The sequence below is a fragment of the Silurus meridionalis genome, chromosome 4 (assembly GCF_014805685.1).
Source record: "Silurus meridionalis isolate SWU-2019-XX chromosome 4, ASM1480568v1, whole genome shotgun sequence".
NCBI classification, from domain to species: Eukaryota; Metazoa; Chordata; class Actinopteri; order Siluriformes; family Siluridae; genus Silurus; species Silurus meridionalis.
Window position 1 is genome coordinate 29,400,428 of NC_060887.1, and position 25,069 is coordinate 29,425,496.

The 25,069-nt window shown below is 36.8% G+C and overlaps 1 protein-coding gene across 5 annotated transcripts in view; it reads right to left on the reverse strand.

The window, feature by feature from the left end:
• The window catches only part of scn5lab (sodium channel, voltage gated, type V-like, alpha b), a 119,928-nt gene that overhangs the window by 34,839 nt on the left and 60,020 nt on the right, over nt 1–25,069 (reverse strand). For all 5 annotated transcript variants that reach the window (XM_046846071.1, XM_046846074.1, XM_046846073.1 and 2 more), the window contains 3 exons: nt 24,672–24,910; nt 18,633–18,806; nt 17,578–17,934 (listed from right to left, as the gene is read on the reverse strand). In XM_046846071.1, coding sequence (XP_046702027.1) covers nt 17,578–17,934; nt 18,633–18,806; nt 24,672–24,910 — 770 coding nt within the window. The remainder of the gene's footprint in view (nt 1–17,577; nt 17,935–18,632; nt 18,807–24,671; nt 24,911–25,069) is intronic.

A 25,069-nucleotide genomic window follows, 5' to 3' on the forward strand; every position in this document is an offset into this window, starting at 1 on the left:
AACACAGAAGGTTCACATTATATAGTAGACTACAGGCAGACATCTGATACTGAGCAAGTAATACAGCGAATCATATTTTGTGGCATGACAAAATCTAAAATTATTAATTCTACAACTTTCTGCCCCTGTTTCATTCATGAACACCAAAAGAAATTTCACATATTGAAAATGTCCCCACTGTGGGATGAATAAAGGTACATCTTATCTTATCTTATCTCATCTTATCTTATCTTTCCTCAGTTGGAGTTTTAACGATGGTGGTGAAGAGTTCTGTTTCACACTTCACTCCAAAATCTCACATAGGTGTTAAATGAGATCTGGTGATAGTGATGGCCACAGAATTTGATTTATATTATTTTTTACCCTCATCAAACTATCCAGTGAGCCATCATGCCCTGTTGATGGGGACAGGGTCATCCTGGAAGAAACTACTCCTATCAGTTTAATCAGAATGCATTATCATTTGCAGTGATTATTTTCTTTAAGTGACCCCAAACCATTCAGTAATTTAATAAATAAAAATGCTTGAATTACATGATAAAAAATATGAAAAAATATACAAATAAATGCATGCATTTTCCCTACATTGAATCACTGCTTGACTCATTTCCTAGATCATAAATTTTTGCATTAAATTTTTCATCCAAATGTATGTGCTTTCTGTTTCTCAGGGTTTTACAAAATGGTGTCATGGAGGTCATGTTTGTTAAATAGAATTGAAAACCAGTAGGTTTGTTTTGATGCAGCTCATTGGCGTCCGTATAGCCAGAAAGTATCTGCAAAATATGTTTCATTCAGGGAGGCATGATCAATATTGGTTTCTTATTTGGAAGTAGCCCTATTGCCTAAGCTCTAGCAAAGATTGATTATTTCACAAAGATACAAATATACAAACAATGTCATATACGGCACAGCTTAACCTTACTAGGAAAATGCTAACAATACCTTATAGCTACAGCAAACAAAGGTGATATATGGCAAGATACAACCATATGTAAACAATAACCAAGATGTTATAATGTCTACGATTCTACATCAAAGCTTTTCCACTGTCTCTGCCTCCCACAACAATGAGGAGTGCCCTTTTTTCTGGCAAAGCCAAGGCCCTTACAGGGAGTAAATCATGGCCTGACCACCAGTGTGGCATTTCAATATGTGAGATGGCTCCCTCCTCCTCTTTTTCATCTACTGGCCTTGGATACCCCCCACACAACATCACCATATTAGACATCTGATGGCTTGCCTTCGCTCCCTTGTTTCATTAGGCTGTGATTTATTTCATCCATTTCAACTGGAAAAAATTATATCAATTGCTCTGATGCAATTTCACCTGATCCCAACCCCTTTTTCAAAATTGGTCTAGTTAGTTGCTGGATTTGATGCAGCTCTCCCTCTTGTTGAGTTACACCCATTTTGGGGAACTCCACAAGCTCTATGGGATTACTGTCTAGCTCAATGGACAGCATGTCTGATTACGGTGTCTATATGTGAATAATAGCCCTGTTTGGCAGTATAGTGCAAGATGAATGAGTGCAGGCTGATTTGAGGGACACAAAGAGGTGGAAGTGGAGGCTGGCCAGAAAGAGGAGGTCAGCTGGAGATGGACAGCATAACACACAAATTAGATATGTTTAAGATGCCGGGGGGTGTGACGAAGCCAAGACAAGCTGAATGGCCGAAACATTCATTTGCCAGAGAGTGATTTCCTTAGATATCTCATCTCACCATGAGTCACTCCACTGTCACCTAAGCTGAATCAGCTTCTATGAAACAAGTACGTCTGGATAAATGTAAAATGTAAGATTAATGTTTATTACCATCCAAAACATTAAAATTTATGGCATACGCTCTTATCCAGAGCGACTTACAACTGAGCAGGGAGGGTTAACGTCTTGCTCAAGGGCCCAGCAGTGGTGGTGGGATTTGAACCTGCGACCTTCTGATCCCAAGTACAGTGCCTTACCCACTGATCAACTACTACCTCCTTGGCAGTCACATATACATGTTAATTCTACAGCATGTACAGTTTTGGAGTTTCACCCTTCTGGTAGAAGAATGTTATTGTGAACTATTTTTGTGAAAGAACATTTCACAATGCATTTTGTGCCTCATTGTTCTTCTAAACAAATGAGACAAATACACATTTAGATGTACACTACTCAAGTTTTATTGCACCCCAAAAATTTTAATTACCAGTTAAAATCAGGTGCTTAGAGCTTAGTTTTTGACTCACCTCACTGTGTTTGGGAATCGTCAATCCATTTGCATTGTGTTCTAGTCTACAGTATGTTCATATTGTGTTCATTCTGGTGATCATCTTTTTAAACAGTTGAAGAAAAAAAAGCTTCTTTGTTAGGCTGCCTGCAGCTCTATGTGTACCAGGGCAAGTTTTTGGCTGTACATCTTTCAGGCATGATGATGTGGAGCATGATGGTATATGAAGAGTGAGTGCGAAAATCTTCAGTGGCTGCAAGCCCGACAATTCTGTCTGTGAAGTACTATTACATGATTTCCATGGAGACTCACAGAAGCTCAGCAATGTCATATTTTCTCCTCTGCCCCTATGTTTGTTTTCTTTCTTTTTTTTTTCTTAAGAGAAGTCCTACACTGTCACTGTAACTGGTTTGCACAGTTTTTTGCTAATAAGTAAAACATCTTTCTACTCGAAAATTGGCCTAAAGCAGTAGCAACCATAACACATAAGGTATCTATTATATGCTCTGTCTTAGTAATAGGTTTACAATAAAGAAAAATGTAGTACCAACATGTTAATGTAATTATAGGCCATTCCCTTTATTGAAATAAAATCAAGAGGATCAGATATGATACAGCAGGATAATTAAGATGAAAAAACAAACAACCCAATCCTTTAATGTTCAGTAGGGTAGTATTCCACCATGTGGATTATGTGGGTTAGTGGTTAGTAATAAGAGCATTTAGCATCCAAAGAGCTGCAGGTCCAAGTCTCAACACAGGGGAAATAATTCCACTGGTGGCGTACCAACATTAAAATAATGACTGCCATATTTAGCTCCAAGGACTGCAGGGGGAAGAATAGGGGCGGGAAGGGGAGAATCGTCACCGACACATAGAAGTTTGAAGGAACTTTAGAAACACGAATGAATAACATGAACAGCTACTCCCACTTCTTATTTATATTTCGGATTTGCTTACAGTTAAAGAATAGTAATTATGTAGTTATGAATAATTCTGCATTTTTTAATCCATAAAAAGGAAAAATACAGAAACCAATCGACTGAATTCACTTGTTTTTGCAAATAAACTTTTTGAGCATAAAAACAAAAATATTTTTTATCATGCTACAGCCAAAAAAAAACCTCATAATGCGTACTTTATACATCAGGACGAAATATTTTAAGAGGTTTGCAGAGTTGTACTACATGGATCTGTATTTCATAACATTGTTATTTATATTTTTTTCTTTTTGATAAATTTTGAAATTAGATTTATACAGTTTATATCTATATTCTATATAATATATTCTATATATATTCTATATAATAATATCTATATTCTATATAAATTAGATTTATACAGTTTATATCTATATTCTTTAAACAAGCAAAGCATATCCTTCCTAAAATGTCTTGCTCTCCAAGTGTTTATTATTCAGTTTAAATTTTTTTTTTAAGTTTTCAGCATTTGGAAACAGAGCAAAGCAAATAAATAACTTATTGATTAATTGATTGATTCGTTTGTTGATTCATTCATTGGTTTCTTTATGTATGTTAGTAACTGCTTTATCCTAGTCAGGATTTGCAGTAGTTCCACTGTCCCAGTAACAATAAAAATTTTAAATGTACTTATTGAATACATTAGGCACCGACAGCCTCAAGTCTTAAAGTATTTCTGGCCAGATATGCTATTAAAATAAGGTTAAGCCTCCATTTCAACTGTTAAACAAAAAACTGGAAGGAACAGAAAAAAATACTTGAAATGACTCTAAAATCAGTGGAAAAGAAAACTTTGACTACCATACAGTAACATTAGTCCAAATACTGTAGCTGCTCTTGTGTTACATGGTTGTGGTTAGAGCTCTAAAACCGCCGCTGCACGGATGACTTACTCTTGGGCGAGCAGAACTGTATAATTACATGTGATTAACCTGTGGGAGACGACCCCAGAACGCTGCTCATCCTCCTGGGAGCTGGTCTGCCAAACCCGCACACTCTGAGTAACTCCACAAGACACAAAACTTCAGCTCCGTACTTTACCCTGTACCTTACCGTTATGTTCCCGAGTGAGTCACAGTTAAATGATGCTGTACGTTTTATCCTGCGATTGTAACTAGATGATCCTTTCAAATTCACATCATAGTGTTTTGATGCATTTTTTTGGTAGGATATAAAAATCTAACACTAAAAACCTTCAAAATATTCAGCTCGGACCAGAAATTAATAATGTGAAATATTATTACTGATAATTGTGGTCATTTGAAATATTGTGGCAATGGTTTGTATAAGGAATAAAACTCGAGGATGTGCTGTTACAGGAAAATAATCAGTGATGTGTTGGTGTGATGCCAATAACATCCCAGATTATATCCCAAACTAACAACACATGCAGAAGTGTTTTATTACCTGAAGCCACTGTGACCCTAACTAAGATGAAGTGGCTGTGCTTTATATGAATCCAGACTTTCATGTCTTCACATTTAGAACATTGAGATATTTGGACAAACTAAGTTTATATGTTAATATAAACCTAAACCACTTGCACTAAACATACAAGTGAAAAGAATAAAAACCTTTTGGCCTATGAATAGTTTGTATTATACTTTAATTTTTTAAACATATTTATGCTTATATTTACATTTAGTTATTTGACACATGCTTTGATCTTTTAATTTAATCTGTACTAATTATAACTAATTATTCTGTAAGTAATTATATGTAGGGATGACACAAGACATTGAACTTTATTTTAATTAGTAGTGTGACATCTAATTTAACCCTGTGTTCACACTAGAGAGCAACAAAGTGACCATTTTTTGCAATGTATGTGTGTGACGGTGCATTTTCAGCGACAGTGGCAAAAGACAAAACAATGTAAGAATTAGCTTCATTAAATCCTTGGAACAATCATATGGTATGCATAAAATTACTTCCTATTTACTGACACATAAAATGGCTGAAATGTCATAACGTGCCATGTACACGCTGAATTTTATTAATAAAGACATTACTGACTAAAATAAACTTAGAAAGGAAGCAATAAACCATGATTACCTCTGCAAAGTGTTTGTGGCTGGTAGATTTAGCAAGCATTGCTATCATGCTAACAAAGCTAATACAATATATGATCTGATAATGATTCTGAAACGAATAAGCACATCATCGTTATAGCTTTCTATCAAGATGTTTTTACAGCTTGGCATTTCAAATTCATTTAAATGTATTATTAAATGAAAAAAAAATTAAATAGCAGCATTGTTGAGTCAGAGAGGGATAAAAAGGACTCAAAAACATGATAAGCAGCTATGAGTCACTCGCACAGGGAAAACCAGTAATTGACAGTCAGAGCTATGAGGGTGGGATTGGCTGGGGGTTTCGGCTACTATCACAGTTTCAGAAAGCCAGAGAAATTATCAGAGGGGGTTGTGCATGAAAGATTTCCCTTAAACCCTTTTCACCAGTGCTCATAACCCTGCTGAGAATTCTAGCTGTGTCTGAACAGCTACCAGCTGCCAAATCACAGGCCATACTGGTCAAACTGGTGGGCCATCTTCACCAGCTGATGAGTTAGTCATTTCTGATTACTTCTGATTACAATAAATGTTTGAAATGTACTAATTTTCATACTGTGTGTCTTACAAATTGTCTTACTTGTCTGTGATGTAGCATTAGAAAGAGAAATTTAGACACTGTATCCATTCTCCCAGCACTTACCAATGTATTCTACAAGTTTGATCAGCTAATTAGTAACTAATTTGTTCAGTAATTTGCAAAAGACTTGTTCGATGTTTAGCTTTGTCTAAGCAGCTAGGACTTGTTTTGAATTATGCAGCCAGTGTTTACTGTCAAAGTTGTGTTAACCAGGTAGGTAACATTTGCCAGACACTTGGGTAACTGTTTATATTCTGTAGATATCTCTATTTCTGTATTTCAAATGGAGACAATGAGTTTATCGAAGTGTATGCTTACCTGCTATAGCTATAGGTGCTTCGTTTGTAGTGTTTTACACAAATATTGGCTCTTTTAGTTTACACTGTGATAAAATATTGTCCCAGGCCTCTGCTTTGTGTTTTAGACAGTGCAATAATGACAAGCGGACAGTTTGCTAATTCGTCTCATAAAGGTGCATGAATGCAAATTCTGATTAACTATAGGTTACACTGCTACTTAAACTCTCTAACAATTTACAGTTGTTTTTCATGAATCATACATTGCTGCAGTCACTCTGCCTTACATTTATGGTTTTTGGCAGACATCCTTATCCAGAGCGACTTACAATTATCTCATTTATACAACTGGGCAATTGAGGGTTAAGGGCCTTGCTCAAGGGCCCAGCAATGGCAGCTTAGTTGTGGTAGGATTTGAGCTCACGTCCTTCCAATCAGAAGTCCGACATCTTAAATTCTGTGCTACCCCTTCCCCCTTCCCTCTTTCCTGTGATATAATATAATATGTGATATAATATCTATCTAATGTTTAACAATACTGTCAGCTGTATGGCATCGCCATAATATTTGCTAACTGTGATACATTCACTAAGGTTTACAAAATCTTTTTTATTCTTCATTATAAAATGACCTAAATAATGCGTATATTCTTCTTGAATTCCTGTTCCAAATAGGCTTTTATAGAATAAAGCTTGAATATGTACAGGATTGCGACTCATCAGTTTAATCTGTGAGAGGGGAGAGACGGTGCTGCACAACTCACATTATGTTCGCACAAATGTTCCTCTGTGACTTGTTTGCAGTAACATTCTTCTGCCAAAGAGGGCTTCAGATCCCGAATTTACACACCATCACTGTAACACCAGCATGAAGCCAAAACTGCTGATTACATCTGATCTTTTCAGCTTTTGTCAGTATACCTCCATCACACAATGCTAGATCAGTCCGAAATATCAAATACATATTGTATAATTGTAGATTAGATTTTATTAGATTTAGTTTGGACGTGTAATTATTTTTGATCTATATACAAATATTCATTCACACGCATTCTAATAGCAATGATCAGGTCTCAATGATGCACATTTACACTATAATTTCTTTGCATTTATAAATAAACCAAATGCTTCAAAGATTTGTTTCAGATGGAAATTTGAGCTTCATCACTGAAGAAATGACAAAAGTCATCTGCCATTTGCCCAGCAAGCATCTATTCTCATGGCTTTGTATCCTGAATGAATGCATCAATTAATGAGTGCAGCTCCTAAAATAAAAATGATTGTGATAATGGGAATATTTCATCTCGGGCAACTCAGATTAATATATCTTTTTGCAAAATGCATCATGGGGAGATTCTATATGTTGCAGAAACTTAGCTTTTCCTTCATATTGAAATCTTTATATATAGAATGAGTTCTCTTTACCTGGTATTTATGGGATTGATAGCACACCTGTATGCATATCGCATGCTTTGATTGCTCCTAACTCCAAACACATCAAATCAAAACTCAGTGTCCTTAAATTTAGTGGTATGTATCAACAAAAAAAAGGGGAAATGTAAAATATTGGTGGTTAAAAAGATCCTTTATTTTAGGATATATTACAGCAAACTGGTGGATACAGGCATGTCCTGACAAAGCAAAAGCATCCAAGCAGCTTGTGAAGAACTAGTCATGTAGAGCACATGTGTGAATGTGTAAATGTTGAGGAAAATTTCAGCACATCCACAAAATGAAATGCCTTTTTGTGTTTTTCCACCATGCATCATAGGCACCAGCTCAGTGGGTGCTCTGAAGCACCAGCACCCCTAATATTTAAGACGAGGCTCATTAAACATATGCACTTAATGTTGTGCTTTGAAAAGGACAGTACCAAAAAAACAAACATAAAAACTATAATAGGCTATAATGCGATAACTATTTTGTGGGCTTCTATTTTCTATTTTTACTTTTTCAAAGTGGCCACATATCATTTGTTTTTATTGACAAATGATAGTTTTGAAGGCCTTGTCCCAAACTAGCATGCTAAATAGTATGGTAAAATAGTACACTTTTCAGGGTAGCAGGTAACCAATAAAAACAAGCCATTTTGCACTGGTGCATTGGTATTTGGTTTGGGACTGAGCCAGTGACAGAAGTGAAATTCACTCTCCCGCTACTCACCATGCTGCTAGGGGCTTGAAGTGTTAATTATTTAAATGATGCCAGTGCTTTTGTTGTAAATAGATGGCAGCAAATGCGAAGAGTAATCATTGTTTTCAACTCATTTTGACACTAACAGACTTCACGGATGCCTATTTATGCACATAATTTCGTTTTTTCCAATTTGTGGAGAGCAGGACATCTCATTTTTAACATATCTTGTTTATGACATCAGAAATTTGTAGCATATTATAAGCATCCAAAGAATTTCCTATGTTGGTTTCTTTGCCGTGCATTATTACTATGACCATTAGGTTTGTTTCGGATTTCGAATATTAAATATTAAAATAGAAATATCTTTCAATAAATAAAACCTAACTTTCAAGTCAGAACATTCTCCCTGTGTTAGAGGCAAGCATGCATCTCCCTTTGATGCACATTTGTAATTAATAATCATAAAAATCCATTTCTAATTTTGTAAATAATGCAAATCCAAGTGGCAAAACCCAGCAGAGAGGCAGAGGCTGCTCTTCCATGCCATCAATGCGCTAAGCGCAATAAAACCGTGCACTGAAGCACGAAATCTTCCAGTCCACTTGAGGCCTTTATAATGAAATAATTCACTTCAGAAAACATCAAGTGCCTGTGATAGCTAATGATGCCATTTAGCTAGAACACATGAGGAGCTTACTGATAGTAACACGTACTCCTGAAGCAGAAGCCCTCAAGACAGCTGGTAGAATTGTTTTGGGAGAAGCTCGGGCAGCTCCACCATAATGTGCTGTTTCAGTTTAGAAATGGGGATTTCATTTATGGTAAAGAAATAGGGTAGAATTTACTAATAAATTGTGCATTAAGATTGTTTGACATTTAAGATTGTTGTGTAGCCTGAGTAAGGTGTTGGATCTATGATGATCGCAAATGTTGAGCTATTTTATGAGTTGCTCAGTAGCTCCTAGTTTTATAACCACAAATGACTGTAGAAAGATCATTACTTATAATCACACACTCCAGTGCTCATGTTAGTTCTCACTCTCCAGTGTTGTGTATTGTTTAAAGACTATAATCACACTCTTGATGTCACCCAAATAAAGAATGGGTTCCCCTTTTGAGTCTGGTTCCTCTCAAGGTTTCCTCCTCATAACATCTAAGGGAGTTTTTCCTTGCCATACTCGCCATGGCTGTTCATCAGGGATAAATACACATCATTCACCCTATCTCTTACAATTCTGTAAAGCTGCTTTGAGACAATGTTGTGAAAAGCACCATAGAAATAAACTTGACTTGACTTGACATGAGTGAAAGGCAGAGGATTGTATTTGAATCTAATTTGTCAGGGAAATGTAGATCTCTGGTGGCAGGGGGGCACAATTCAAACATTAGACTAAGGGTGTAGACAGCCTAACAATGCCTTCGGGGCAGGGCTACAAATCTCCATGCATGAAGCTCAGCCTTTTTGACACTTGGAATTTTCAGACAGACTGTCAGATGTCATTTTAAAAGTGGAAAAACAACAAAACAAACCGATGTACATTTAGATAAGCAAGCAAAGATAAACGATTCTGATCTCTGTCTTGATATCTGCTTGATAGTACTCCCTCGCTAACTATCTTGGCAAACTTTTTGTAGCTATCCCCCAAGACATCCCACATGCACAAATAGTGCCTGGTTCCATACAGGATGAAGAATATAAATCCACTTCATAGTTGTTCCATTCAAGTTCTAAACATTTAGTTGTGTAAGAGAGATTCCTGAGGCTATCACAATTATCTGAGTATCTGCCTTCCCCCAATAAAAGTAAAAGGCCTGACAAAGCCCAACTAAGCCATTTAAGCTAGGCAGTTTCAAAAATATTTCATCGAGTGAATCGTGCGAAGACTGCAGCTGAACACTGATTTGAGCCCATCCCTTATCTTGTAACGTAGATCACCATGTGACCATATGACCTCATTGCACAGGTAGCTCTGGTTTTGGCTGTCTCACGTCGCTGCAGATGAGAGCCAAACACAAACCTAGCGAGTCCCACAGACCACAAGCTATAAATAGAGCATTATCTATGCAACACAACATAGGCAGCTGACCAAGGTTATCAGACTGTACCTTTGTGAGACAACAGGTGCTGAATGTGTCACTCAGCTAGCGAGGGAGCGAGCGATAGCAGGCGTAGGTAAACATGCACCTCATCACTCTTAATTTTTTCAATCCTTAATGACAACTGTGATAAAATGGAGATTCTGTGTTCAGAATGACATAAAAATTGCTTGATGTTTATCAACCTGTATGCACTTTCAACCAAATTTCTGTTACACAGTAAAGGTTATATTAATAATAATATTTCTAGCTTGATGGTATATTTGACCATATTTGACCACTTCGCACCAACATGTATGTCCACGTGTCATGTATTCCTGACAATCTTGACAATTCTTTGATTACATAGAGTGTGTCACGGTATTTTTCTTTCCTAATATATTTTTTAAAATTAATGTCAGTGTTTATTATTCCTTATTAGAAGGACATTGCAGAGGAAGTTCTCAAAATTGTATTCATGTTATCTTTTACTCCAGACAATGACAATACTCTGCATAAGTAACAGTACATGGTAATGACTTGCGTAAGAATAGGAAATAACAAATTTGGCTGTAAAAGACTTTACCCTCATTAGCATTCTTTGAATTTCATTTCATTTATACAATTATCTAGCAACATTTATTGAATATAAAAATATGCGCATATTTAACAAAAAAAAAGATTTGCAAAAAATGTAATAAATGTTATCTAATTCAAAACACATTTCAAGAATACTAAAAATATTAGCAGTTTTGCAAAGATTTTTATAGGGAAAATCGGTATTGCCTTGATTTGGTCAAATTATAATATTTAGCCTACATTGTGTATTTACCCATTCATCCACAATTGCTGTGATTGAATAATCATATAATTAAATAATAATAATTACATTTTATGATTGAATAAAATTGTCTTTTAAACAATCCATAACAAGCACTAATTTGTTTAAAATAAGCCAGGAAATCGTAAATGTTTACAATAAATGTTTGCTTAGCTCCTCTATCCCTGCACTGCCTACAATATATTCCTGTGTCATGTGTCGAGCTACTCGTATATCCATACATATAGATTAACCTGTAGTGCTGTAGCTGATCTCGATGGAGTCGCAATCTGTGATGTGTAATCTTCAACAGAATGTCAGCTTAACCCCTGACCTATGATCCTCAACATAGATTCATTTTCTAAGAAGACCCTGCCAACCACCACAGGTGTAGACATATTGATATATAGGTTTCTAGTTTATACCAATCCTACCTATAAAAAGGTCTTTCAGTAGAACATGTCTGGTGATTTATATTCTTTTTACTCAACTGCTTTCATCTAGTACAAATTCCAATAAAGCTTGTGTATCTGAGTCTTCAGGATGAGTCAAACAAGGGGAAACCCAGACAAAAACAGGTAGTCTCTGAGTACAGGTGTCATGTTTTAGCACCACCAATCAAGTATTCAATGTGGAATGACCAACGCAGTAGGCGCCCACTTGGCAAGTTGTTAACTGTCAGCAGACCTACCAAAGAATTAGCACATAGCCACATACTAAAGAGGGCAAAATGCATATAATGAACGATAGCAAGTTGTGATCATGACTGAGACAGAAATCAGAAATAGATAACATACATAACATATTAACATACATACATACATGCAGAAAAACCCGAGTCATAATTCACATAAATCATGATTCTTTGACACACGTTTGCCATTAACAACACCTGAGGCATTTTAGGGAAGGCTGAAAATTAATTCACTTTTGTAGATTAAAAGTGACTCAATACCAGTGCTGAGTCATCATGGCTCTGAAAAGTGTCATATCTTCTCTTTTAGCAATAGTCATGTTTAAAGTGTTTTAATACAGTGTACATGGGCATTTAGTTTTGCATATGTTGGTGGTATATTTTTAACATCTTAAAAAAGTATAATATTTGTCCATTTTAATATGGACATATTATAACTTGCCTTGTATCTAGTCATTTAAAGCCAGACCTGGTACATTTTGTCACTAAAACATATCCAAGAAACATCTACCTTAACAGGAAAAGGCCATTTAACTGACACTGCCTGTGACTAGTCACAGACTGTTCCCAAAGTCATGAGAGCATCACATTTATTTGCACTAGCAGCTTTTGACATTATCTTTATGTGAACAAAAAAGCTTTTTGAGGCATAGTATTTCCATTTTGTTTTCCTAGACAGCAATGCATGTTTGTACATATAGAATTGCAGCATTCAGGATAATGAAGCTTGAGGCCAGGAAAGTGGACAGAAAGTAAATGATGAAATCTGATAAAGTAAAAAAAAAAAAGCAAAGGGTAAAAAAAATTACATGCCACAAGAGCTGATATGATCATTTTGATTTGTGATGGATCTGGAGTGGATCAGGAATTTGTCCTGAGAACATTAAGTGAAGAAAGACTACACCCTTGGCTGGATTATTTTCCTTCCTTAATGGACAGTCTCTTAAGTTTATGTTACATTATAATAGTTTAGTACACTTTTAGTACAATATGTACACTACAGCATTTACAAAAGAAAGTGGTTAGTGCAGATTGGCACTGTATCTAATATGCAGCACTACTGGAAGTCCTAACCAAATAATAGGCATTAACATTTTTATACACATAGATTCAGTAACAAAGTGCAGTAATCATGCTTCAGAAAAGGAGGAATATAGTTTCTTAAGTCAAATCACAGCTAAACACAGAAAGTTTTCTCTGTGATTTTTACTGCAACACAGTGTGAGTCTGATCCAACGTAACATCCTGCGGTTCGCAATTTTCAAGATGCTTTTAGAAACTGCTACACATCCTTTTACAGAGAATCAAATTTCGTATCTATATGGACTTTTAATTGGAGTCTATTTGCTTTGTGCTTTTTATCACTCTCTTCTTCATAAGTTGGACACCATATTGAGCCTCCAACCCTGATCCATTTTAGTGGGTATCTAAAAAGAAGCCGAACTCTAGCATGATAACTTGAAGCCATACACACACACACACACACACACACACACACACACACACACACACGCACTAAGATTTCACTTTTAATTCTCTGTTGGCCTTTAGACCCTCACCTAACTGACATTTTCCCCACTTACCGACTGCTCTGCAGAATGTACCCCATACTTAGATAACACATCCACTGTGATTAGAAGTGGTGATTAGAGAGGGAGTAAGTGGACCGTTGCAGTTCTTTACACAAGAATCATGTACACCTGACACATAGTGACCTGTATACACTACTATCAGGTTACCATGGCTTGTGCTTAAAACCGATGCTTTTTTTTTCTTGCGTAATGCCTTTGTGTTTATGCGCACATGCACTTTGAGCAATGCTAGCCCTCTGTCTCGGCACATTCTCTTTATTTCTCGGCTCCATGTGGAAACAAGGCTCTTGTTTTGGTATCTGGGTTGGAAGCCACACCTGTTATCTACATCATCTAATGGACATCCACAGACAGTGGAGCCTGTTATTATATCACAATCATGAATACCTGCTTTTTAAAAGCAATGTAAAGACTCAAGTATGTTTTAACCATATTTGAAATATTTAGTCAAAAAAACATCAATAAAGGACTATGGAAAAAAAAAACAAGCATGCAGATTTTCTTTGCAAGTGTGGTTCTGTAACATACAAAGATACAACTAACAGGCTCAGTGTGAAAAACGACAGAAATGATACGAGCACTTAGTTCAACTTCAGTTTCACTTTAGTTCACTTTCTCTTTAACCTTTGCAGAGTTGAAGTATGCATGGCTTGAAAGCTACAATTACAAGAGATCTTTCCAGAACTTTCAGACATGACTAATATATACTGACAACTTTACAGCTATTCTAAAAATGACCCACATTTACACTATGTTCACTATAATCAGCCTGTGACAGCAGGAAGGAGAAGCAGAGTGCAGCAGCGAAAGATAAAGAGAGAGAGAGAGAGAGAGAGAGAGAGAGAGAGAGAGAGAGAGAAGAAGGGTGGTAGCATGCATTACACAAGTACTTAAGCAAATGATGCTTAACTGTGTCCCCACTGAGAAAGACAATATTAGCTGGTACATAGGGCTGGATAATTGGTGCTGGGTGCACTTGCCCTACTGAGGTATTGAGACCTTGCACAAGGCCAGAGCCAGAGGAAGACATGGGCTTATTAACACCACATGCTGTACTGTGAATGCTCCACCTTCAATAGGACTCAATTAGGTGCAAAAAGACATCAGCTGATACACAACACGTTACAACAACCAAGCCTAGTGATGGAAAAGACGTATCAGGGATATTATACTTCATATTGGCTAAAACAAAATAAAAAAATTAAATCAAGCTGTGAGAAACAGCAACACTGTTAACCTGCGACTTAATTGTCATATGCAGACTGATTATTCATACTAAACAAAAAACAGAGGACTGTGTCAAATAATACCAAGCCCACTGTACAATCAATTAATTGTCTGTTCTGTGTGTGTGTGTGTGTGTGTGTGTGTGTGTGTGTGTCCCCAGTTATGTTCAACAAAAACATACACATCTATTCACTATTTATTATTATTAGCAGACTAATATTCATTTGCTTGTACTAAGTCTGAAGATTATTATAGAAGAATGTTGCATTATTGTTACAAACACACACCTCTTTATTAGGAACACCTGGACATTCATTCAATTTTCAAATCATGTAGGAACAGGTAAGGAGCTTCAGTTGATGCTAATATACACCAGCAAGGGTGAAAAATGTGAACTTAAATAACAGTTATTTGGATACAATTATTTTTCATGGTTACTGTCTCTATACTCTTTAGAATTTACACAGAATTATAAATAAAAGCACACATCAAGTGAGCGGCAGGTATGTGGGCTGAAAAGCCCTGTTAATGACAGACATCAGGGGAGAATGGCCAGACGGATTCCAGCTGACAAGAATGCTACGGCTACTGAAATATTCACTCTTTACTACCATAGCGAGCAGAAAAGCATCAACATGCACAATACACTGAACCAGGAGGGAGATGGGCGTAAACAACAGAAGACCACATTAGGTTCTTGTCCTGTCTGAGGCTACAGTGAGTATGGGTAAAGGTGAAGACTAAAAAATTAACTAACCGTGCACCTCCAATTTGCATTTGTATCTGTTACATAAACTTTATCTTTTGGCAATTGAAACAATGTTCGAATATAACACGGATAAAAGAACAGAAAGCCAAAATAAAATTAAACTTTGACATACACTCTTAACACATACACAAAATCTTAAGACCGGGGAAACATTCCAAGTATTTGCATTTCGTGCTGGTGGATCATAACCAGGTTTTAAGAACTGCTTCAAAATGTCAAAAGAAGAAAAAGAAGCAAGAGAATAAAACTAAATTTTTTTTTAAACCAAAACAGGCTGTTTAGCATCTGATCAAAAGTTTAAGACCATAGCCCAAAAATACCCACAACAGAACTAAAAGTGTGAAAAAAGGACTCAGTGGCCCCAGTGTTTTGTTCATAACTTCAAACACTTGTTTCAACATGCTTGATGCAACTGTTTCAAGAGGCTGGTGGGAACGTTGCTCCATGTGGTAAAGATGGCTTCACGAAGGACATCCACAGTCTGGAACTGATGCCTGTTTTTGTAAACTTCCCTTGCCATCCATCCCCAAACATTCTTAAGGGGATTTAGATCAGGGGAACACGCAGGATGGTCCAGAAGTGCAGCGTTATTGTCCTGGTAGACGTTCTTTGTCAGGCGGGCGCTGTGATCTGCAGCATTGTCCTGTTGAAAGACCCAGTCATTACCACACAGACGAGGGGCCTCAGTCAAGAGGGTAGAAAACATCTCCAGTGGGATCTCCTTGTCATGCCAGTATCGCCGGAAGCAGTCAGGACCTTCCAGGTTAAATTTTTTCTCGTCCGAGAATAAAATTTCTTCCATCTTTCAATGTCCCATGTTTGGCGCTCCCTTGCAAATACCAAACGGGCAAGTTTGTGGTGTGGGAGGAGACATGGCTTTCAAAGACGTTTTTGGTTCTTTAAGTCCTTCTCTCGCAGATGCTGTCTTATGGTTATAGGGCTGCGGGGTCCTTATTTGGGTCAAGGTTCAGCCTGTGTCTTTACGGACAACCTGTCGGATCCTCCGGCTCAGTGAAGGTGAAATTCTTTTGGATCTACCACTTTTAAGGTGAATGTCTTACTATGTCCAACCTCGTCTGCAAAGGCGCATTGCGAGAGCCCTTGCTTATGCAGCTCAACAATCCTGCCACATTCAAAAACAGAAAGCCTTTTTGCTTTTTGACTTCAGGAGATCATGACATTGTTACTGTCTGAAGGATTTTTTATTTTAAAGGCTATGGTCTTAAACTTTTGATCAGCTGCTGAACTGTCTGTTTAAGTTAAAATGCAGTTTTCAATAAATTGCTAACTCTATTTTTTGTCTCTTGCTCTTGTTTCTTCTTTTGCCATTTTGAAGAAGTTCTTACAACCTGCTTCTGATCCACCAACGTGAAATGTTTCCACAGTCATAAGATTTTGTTTAGGAGTGTATTTGTGAACATGGCACATATAAAATTTATATTTAAATGCCACACTCAGTATGTTCATTTAGAGAAATGCTGAAGGGGAGGTGCAAAGTACAAAACCAAATACACACACACACACACACACACACACACACACACACACACACACACACTCTGAATTGTCAGTAGGCCCTTTAGTTAGAGGGATGTCTCCACTTGTTTCCAGTCTGTGTGGACCTACCACTGTCTTTAGCCAAAAAAGGCACTGAAGCAGTGTCTGATAAGAGCGAGAGAATAGGCACATTGGGGAGAAGCAAAGAGTGACAACAAGTAAGACTGACAGAAAACCATGAAGAAGCCCAGAGAGACTTAGAAAGATGGAGAGAAACAAAAAAGAAACATAAAGAGGTGAGCATAGAGAATGAAAGCTGTGTAGAAAGGGTCAGACGCTCAAGGGATGCTGCAGGGTTCTAGCTTCTATCTATGATTGTTGACAGTAGGGAACATGGGTTGACTGTGTTTGCATGGACCAAACAGAGCTCAAAACTGACCTGGGAGAAACAGTGTCAAGATGGCACGTCTATAAAAAAATTAATATATATATATATTGCCCCAGTTCCACTATAATTCATGCCACTCTGTGCTGGACACTGAACTCATAGCACAAACAACAACAATGGTCATGCAGTCTATGTTGGATGCAAGAAAAATAAATAAAAATCAGCTTGAGAACTTACCACCAGATTCCCAATCACCATGACCAGCATGAAGACCAGGAGGCAAAGAGGCTGTCCAGCAACCTCCATACAATCCCACATGGTCTCGATCCATTCACCGCACAAGACCCGGAACACAATTAGAAAGGAGTGGAAGAAGTCTTTCATGTGCCATCGGGGCAATTTACAATCCTTTGAGAGCTTGCAAACACACAGCTCGTAGTTCTTCCCAAACAGCTGCATGCCCACCACGGCAAAAATGAAAACAATGATAGCCAGAACCAGGGTGAGGTTTCCTAAGGCACCCACAGAGTTGCCTATGATCTTTATCAGGGTGTTCAGGGTGGGCCACGACTTAGCCAGCTTGAAGACTCGCAGCTGTAAGAAGAAACAGTGATTTTCATTATATTTTTGCTGCCTTATATAATAGTGTGGGAATCGAATTGAATCGAATTTAAGAAGCAGTCATTAAAGCAATGTACTTTTTGCAATATCTAGTGCTATTTGTGCCACAAAGAGTGCCACAAATATAGTTTAGATATTATGTTTTATATGTTATATGTGTTATTTTCCTACATTTTTCTTCCTAACAGAATCCGAGGTCAGGCCACATGCAAATAATGGTAAAAGGCAATTCACTGAAGGGAAAGCACACATGATGGGAAACACAACTTTATCAAAATGACCTGTGAATTCACAAACCTTGACCTTGAAGATCATTTCTGTGTCATGTGTAATGTCACATATTAAAAGCGTTTGTTGATTTGATAATTATTAATAAATTATCAGAACTATTTATGTGCTTTCAAGTTGCTCGATTAGTTTGATGTAATATGATTACGTGCATCGTTTATTATAGACATGCATATTTTGTGTACCATAAAAATACATATTTATATACAAACTAAAATTGCAGCTAAAGTAATAGTCCTAAGTAATAGTTCATAATGTCTAGACAATGTCTATTTAAATTCCATCTTTTGATCGAGTTATGTAATATACATCTGGGATTATTTTCCTGCTGCTGGTTGGTGTATGATTGAAGTATTTAACATTGCTATTAAATAAGACATTACCAGTCTGAAGGAGCGCAGGACAGACAGGCCTTCTACATTAGAAAGCCCGAGCTCCATCAAGCTGAGACAAACGATGAAGCTGTCAAAGATGTTCCAGCCCTGTTGGAAGTAGAAATATGGGTCCTGTGCAATGATCTTTAGGACCATCTCAGCTGTGAAGATTCCTGTGAAGACCTGTGTGTAGACAAAAAAAATCATGTAGTATAGTTCATAAAAAAAAAAAAATAATAAAACAATTAGCACTTACTGTATACATTGTTGTTACTATAGCTGAACATATATACTTGTATAAGTTCACACTTAAAAAAACAGAAACACCTTCACCTAATGCTATTTAGCACATCCATAATGTGTTCAACGTTGGCAAGATTTTTGACATACTTTCCCATAAAAAAGAGCTGAAATTATGTTTACTCAAAACTCCATGGTAAGGGCAGCTGTTTAGAAATTCAGTTAGCATTTATGTGTAATTAAATTTTGTGGCATGCTTTCATGAATTATTTAAATGAATAAATATTTGTAAATTAAGCTCGAAATGTGTCCTTTCGGCAATGAATTTGCTTTTCAAAAAAGTATATACAATAGATAAAAGGAAACCTTCAGAAAAAATAGCAAGAAACCAGGATTAATTTTTACTGTAATCCTGCAAAGTTTAAAAGTTGCGTTCGGGTGCATAAGAAGAGCTTCGGTAAAACGTTAAATCATCTCAAGACCTTTAGCATTAAAGTAAAATGTTTGCAGTTTGAATATACATAGATTTCCTGTGCGATAAATATATTTTCTATTTCTCACATATCTTTTCTAATGCTAAGTTACTCTCCTTTCACCTTTGAATACCATGCGGCGTTGAGATCATTTCAGTTGAGTTCATCTCACTCTTCCACTGCAGTTTAATTGTTTGTAAGTTTGTTGTTGTCTCTTTTGGTGTTCCCCCTCCTGATTTAACATTACATGACATACTGTATATGCTAGAGCCAGACAGGATCCAAAAGACAGCGTGTCTGACTTCTTTTGCTGGGTTATTTGTCCCTGTTATGGATGTTGTTTGGGGAGCTTAAAGTCACATCTTTTCTAAGCTGACAGTAGATGGAGGTGGCAAAGGGAACATTTCAAAATTCTTTTCCTTAGTAATTATGCATACTTCAAAGATGCATCTAAAAAAATGCTGAAGTACTCATTTATTATTCATCATTTTGTACATTTTAACCAGACTATTATCCCTTAAGTAATTATTTTATCTTTTCATCATAGAGATATCTATTTTTATATTTTTATAAAACAATCTGGTGTAGCTATGAATGATTGAGATTTTTGACAAGGGCGCATTTAGTTCAGCTACTCGCTACTCTCACAGGTCTGTTTTTTTTTTTTTAGCCTATTGTATCCTGAAGATAATGTTGTTCTGGTTGTTGTTGCCTAGAGAAAGGCTTGTGAATGTGACATGGGATACGTGACCCAAGCACTGGGGGGAGGCTGCACATCCCAGCCAGAGCTGGACCTTTTAAAGCTGGCTTGTCCTGTCACCAGCCACACCTTTGTGAAGCTTTGCAGGTTTCGGCATTACATCATCTGCGTTTGTTCTGTCTGTCATCTGTGTGTCTCACTTCTTTAATCTGGAGACCTGGCCAAAAGGGATCTCTCCTAATTTCTTTGAACTCCTTTTCACCCCACAAATGATCATCCTGTACTGTATACTGTATAATTACCCGGGATGTTAAAGCATGTCTTCTATGCTTTCACCTCTCGTGACCCTGTGATGGCCATCTTATTCCAAAGTATGTAAACAGCATTGATGCTGTTCCTTGAGTATGAGCACGGCTGTGCCTAATGCTTAGGTAAGAAAGATGTATGATTGGGCAGATTTATTGTGACTGGGATTAGAGCCTCATCCTCCAATGCCTCAAGTGGGCCACTGTCAACACTCACCTTTTAACAAAAAGGAGCTGCATTCTCATTTCCATCTCCACAGAGTAATTAGCTCAGCATACTGCTCATTAGCTCTGATGAGCTGCTGCCAAATGCGATTATCATACTACCTAGAAAAAAGCTCCTACGGAAGGGGGCATCTTGATTATTTGGGGGTTTCTAATATAAATTTTGTATCACCACAGGGCATTCCAAAAGGCAACAGCTCAGCCGAAAAGCTGCACTGTAACCATCTTTGAAAAGAAATGAAAAGGCTGGAGGCAACCCCAAGAGCCAAAAGCTCAAGTAATACAAGGAAAAGTCACACATTTGAAAATTCAACATACTGCTGACAAAAGCCTTTGCATTTTGTCATACTTTACTTGTACCCTTATACGTATTTGTATATTCAACTCTTTTAAATTGTTGTGTAAAGCACAGTTTGGTCTGTTCTGTAAAAATGAGGTCATTATGAATAACTTGGCAGCTATGAACAAGGCTGTTCTACATTTCATATTAGTGCTTTCTTAAACACTTTTTAGTAGCAAAAACAGGTTAAGTGGGACTGTCATACTATTATTGCTTTACAACTTTTCACGTTTCGTAGTGGGATGTATACTTTTGGTTTGGTTGCTCTCCGGTTTGGTTTTAAACAGCACATAATGGAAATCAAGAGACACTTTGGGGTAATTATGTCCTCATAAAATACTTTTGTTCATTGTTTAGAAATATGGCAATTGTGTGCTTGCAGAAATAAGAAAAAAATCACCTAAACTTAGAGAACACAGATCTGGGTGTCAGTGAATTACTAACTAATTATATCCTCAGTGAGCATTTTTGTGTCACATTCTTGCTTGATTTTCATTATAGTTGTCAGTCCAAATATCCATAACACATATTTCAGCTTTTCTGTAGAGCTGCTGTTCTTTCTTAATTAGTTTAACTTGTGCTGACAAAAAAAAAATGCCATCCACACCCCAAAACAAACAACATATTAGTTTTCACTTGATGAAATCAGACTGATTTAGGGTAGAATTGCTTTCGCACTGCAATTATAACATGCTTGCCCTGGGACCAGTTGATTTAGTCTTCACTCAAGTGTGATAGAAAAAACAAGTGGACGAGTGTGAACATGAACTAAAATCTCATTGCATATGTGAAAGCATTCTTTGTCTGACTTGTAGAGTAAAATTAATGGAAATCCCTCAGGCAATAATGGTAACTACATTTAGATTATTCGGGGGTTAGCAGGACAACTAATCCTGTCCATGTAATCTTCAACGATTTTCTTTTTATCCTCCAAATATAACACAATTTAACAGAAGTGAGATATTCTTAAATGTAGCATATTTTTCCAAAGTATGTAAGCAATAGCTCATCTCAAAAACTCAGACAAAACAAAGCAAATGTCTGAGGATAGTGATGTTAGTTATCTGGACATCCCCAGACTGCGGAACGTGTGACTCATCGAAAGCCTGAGTCAAAGCTGCCGACTATTCGGTCTTTCTATTTCTTTATTCAGGAGACTCTCCAAATGTTCAAATGTCGGGTAGGACAACTTAACATACTTTATATGCTAGATCCAAACAGGATCTTACAAACACAAGTCTGGGTTGGGTTTTGTATCAATGATAGTACCTAAAGCAGTGTGACATTTGGTCTGTGTAAATCAGTCCCACACCAGCCAAAAAAACATTGAGCTACAAGAACAATTAAACAATCTACACTATTCCTTTTCCATTTACATGCTGATGGAAAAGAGACGACTCAAATCTTCAACGATGGAAGCCAGATGAGAAAAACCATATAAGAGACTGAGGGATTGTGTAAAAAAAAACCCCACTTAGAAATAACTTAATAAACCAAACTAACATAATGCTTACAGGGTAACAAGTTAAACCTGTGTTTGACCAGCATTCATTTTTCTTTTTACTTTTTTAGATGTAGAGTTCTTTAGCTATTATATTCCTAAACTTTCCTACCACAAAAGGCATTAAGGCAGACTTGTTAGATTAAACCCATTCAATTCTACTGACTAGGCAAGCTGGCTATTACCTATAAAAATTCAATAATGGACCGAATACCATTGATCATAAAATTGTTATTTCCTCAAAACCAAGGGGTGTCCAATATTTTCCACAAAGGGCCAGGGTGAGTGCAGGATTTCATTCCAACCAATCAAGGACCACACCTGAGAGTCATTAAAAATGAAAATCATTAGATTTAAACAGATTTAAACATAAACAAAAAATTGGCGTGGACTTGGCTGGAATGAAAACCTGCACCCACATTTGCCCTTTGTGGAAAAGATTGTACACCCCCGCTCTAAACAAAAAAAAACAAAACAAAACAAAAAATATATATATATATATATATATATATATATATATATATATATATATATATATATATATATATATATATATATACACACACACACACAGTATATATTATTTAGGCTTAATGGACCTCAATGGACTAATATACAGCCCACCTTGAGACATAGTCTGTCAAAATGTCAAAATCTCAAAACATCACTTTCCCCAAATAAAACATTATACCAAGTTTGTCTGAGTCAGAAGCTACAACTTTTTTTATATTGTTGTTTTTTTTTTATTATTACAGCAAGAACTCTGTGAAAACAAATGCCACATGAGACTAAAGTATCCCTCAACAATGTAGCTTCTGTGGCTAAGTCATTTTTAAACCAAAATGTCAGACAGAGCCTTCTAATACCGAAGCCGAAAAAAGGAGAAAACATACTATTATGCCTCAGTCAAAGGAAATCGGTGTAAAGGGATCTCTTTCAACTAATAAATCTGTTATCCATTATGTGTTGTAAGTGCCAAATAATGTACTCTCCATTAAGCACTGCTACTGTATTTTGAATACGATTACAGCTACAATGCACCTGTAACCCATACAGCCTGTTCACTAGTGCTGAGACAGAGGTGAGACTGAGTCGATACCAGCATAAGTCATACAGAATTAAAGATTCTGACCACCCAGGGAGATTGCATATATTTTCATATGCAAGCTTTCACCCAATATGTTCCCTCGACCCCGCTGTTGAGGAAACTGAATCACTTCTACAGCTTGATAAACACCAGCGTACAAAGTGGAGCGAGGCATATTGATTTGAGTAAGCGCTGTTGTCCTGACATGACTCTCTCCAAGACATAATACAGGCCTTCTACTCACAACATGCAGAGGTACATGGCAAGGGTTTAATGCAGAGAACAAAAGAATGGTGACATGGATGGATGGATCTCGCTTGCACTGCATAATCTATCACACAGAGAACGGCTCAAAATTTTCCTCGGTTTATTCACTACAAGTTAAGGATAAACATTTTTTTGATAAAATCTATCAAAACATTTTTAATTCCTCACAAAATATTTCTCCACTCATGACTACCACAATAGTGATATTAATGTCAATCTCCTTTATAAATCTTCTGCTGAAATTCCTAAAATGCTAATATCTGTTGGATTCATGTAAGATTTCTACAGAAAGCATAAAATCTTTTTTTAAATACATATATTCAGAACATAAAACTACAAAATTTCTAGAAAAAAAAAAAAGTTTACACTTCTATCCCTGTTTAGAATGATATATAAATGAATTTTCCCTATTATTGGATTCATGTTAAACGACTACAGAAAGCATCAAATATTTATATAAAAAACACTTCTTTTTAAATATTTTTTGCATATTGAAAATAGCATACATTCTTTCCATGCATCGAGGAGTTTGAGATTAAAAACCTACTTCTGTCTGACATGTGGTGTATGTTTTTTTACTTCTTCTGAAAATGTCTCCCAAGAAAACAAGCCTGTCTTCTACAATCGCTTTGTCTTCCGTAATGAACAACAGAAATGCTGCTCTTGCATGTTGCACCAGTTGTAGTGCTGGATCTAATGAGCAAGCTGCGGGAGAGGTGAGAATGTCCCTTTATCATGACAAGCCTTCGTGAAAACATTTTTCAGGGACAGCAAAGCAAACTCCATTTTAATGCTTTCACCACACAGCCTTTCAAAATGTTTTCATTTATTTTAAATTAACGCACAATGCTACCTAATTTTCCCTCTTATTTAAGCTAAAATTCTAGCAAACTGACCGCCTCCTACTCACCAGGTTGCCCACTGTAAGCATCTTGTTGAATTCGTCTGTCATGGGGTAATGCTCCAAAGCCATGAAAAGTGTATTTAGCACAATGCAGATGGTGATTGTCAGGTCCAAAAAGGGATCCATAACCATGATCTTGACCCAGTCTTTCAGTTTGAGCCAGCCAGGGCAGCATGTCCACACCAGGTACTTGTGGGCAAAGGTGTACCAACAGGGATGGCATTTCTGATGGGCTTCTTCCAACTCTGTCATCATAGAATGTACAGGTTGCATTCAGTGAAGTGTTTTATAAACATATAACAGATCCCAAAGTCTACAAGTGGTTAAAGTACCTGGCTCATTGTATAAATGGCACTATAAAATATATAAAAGGTTTTATTGCAGTTGGCATGACAAACAATCTC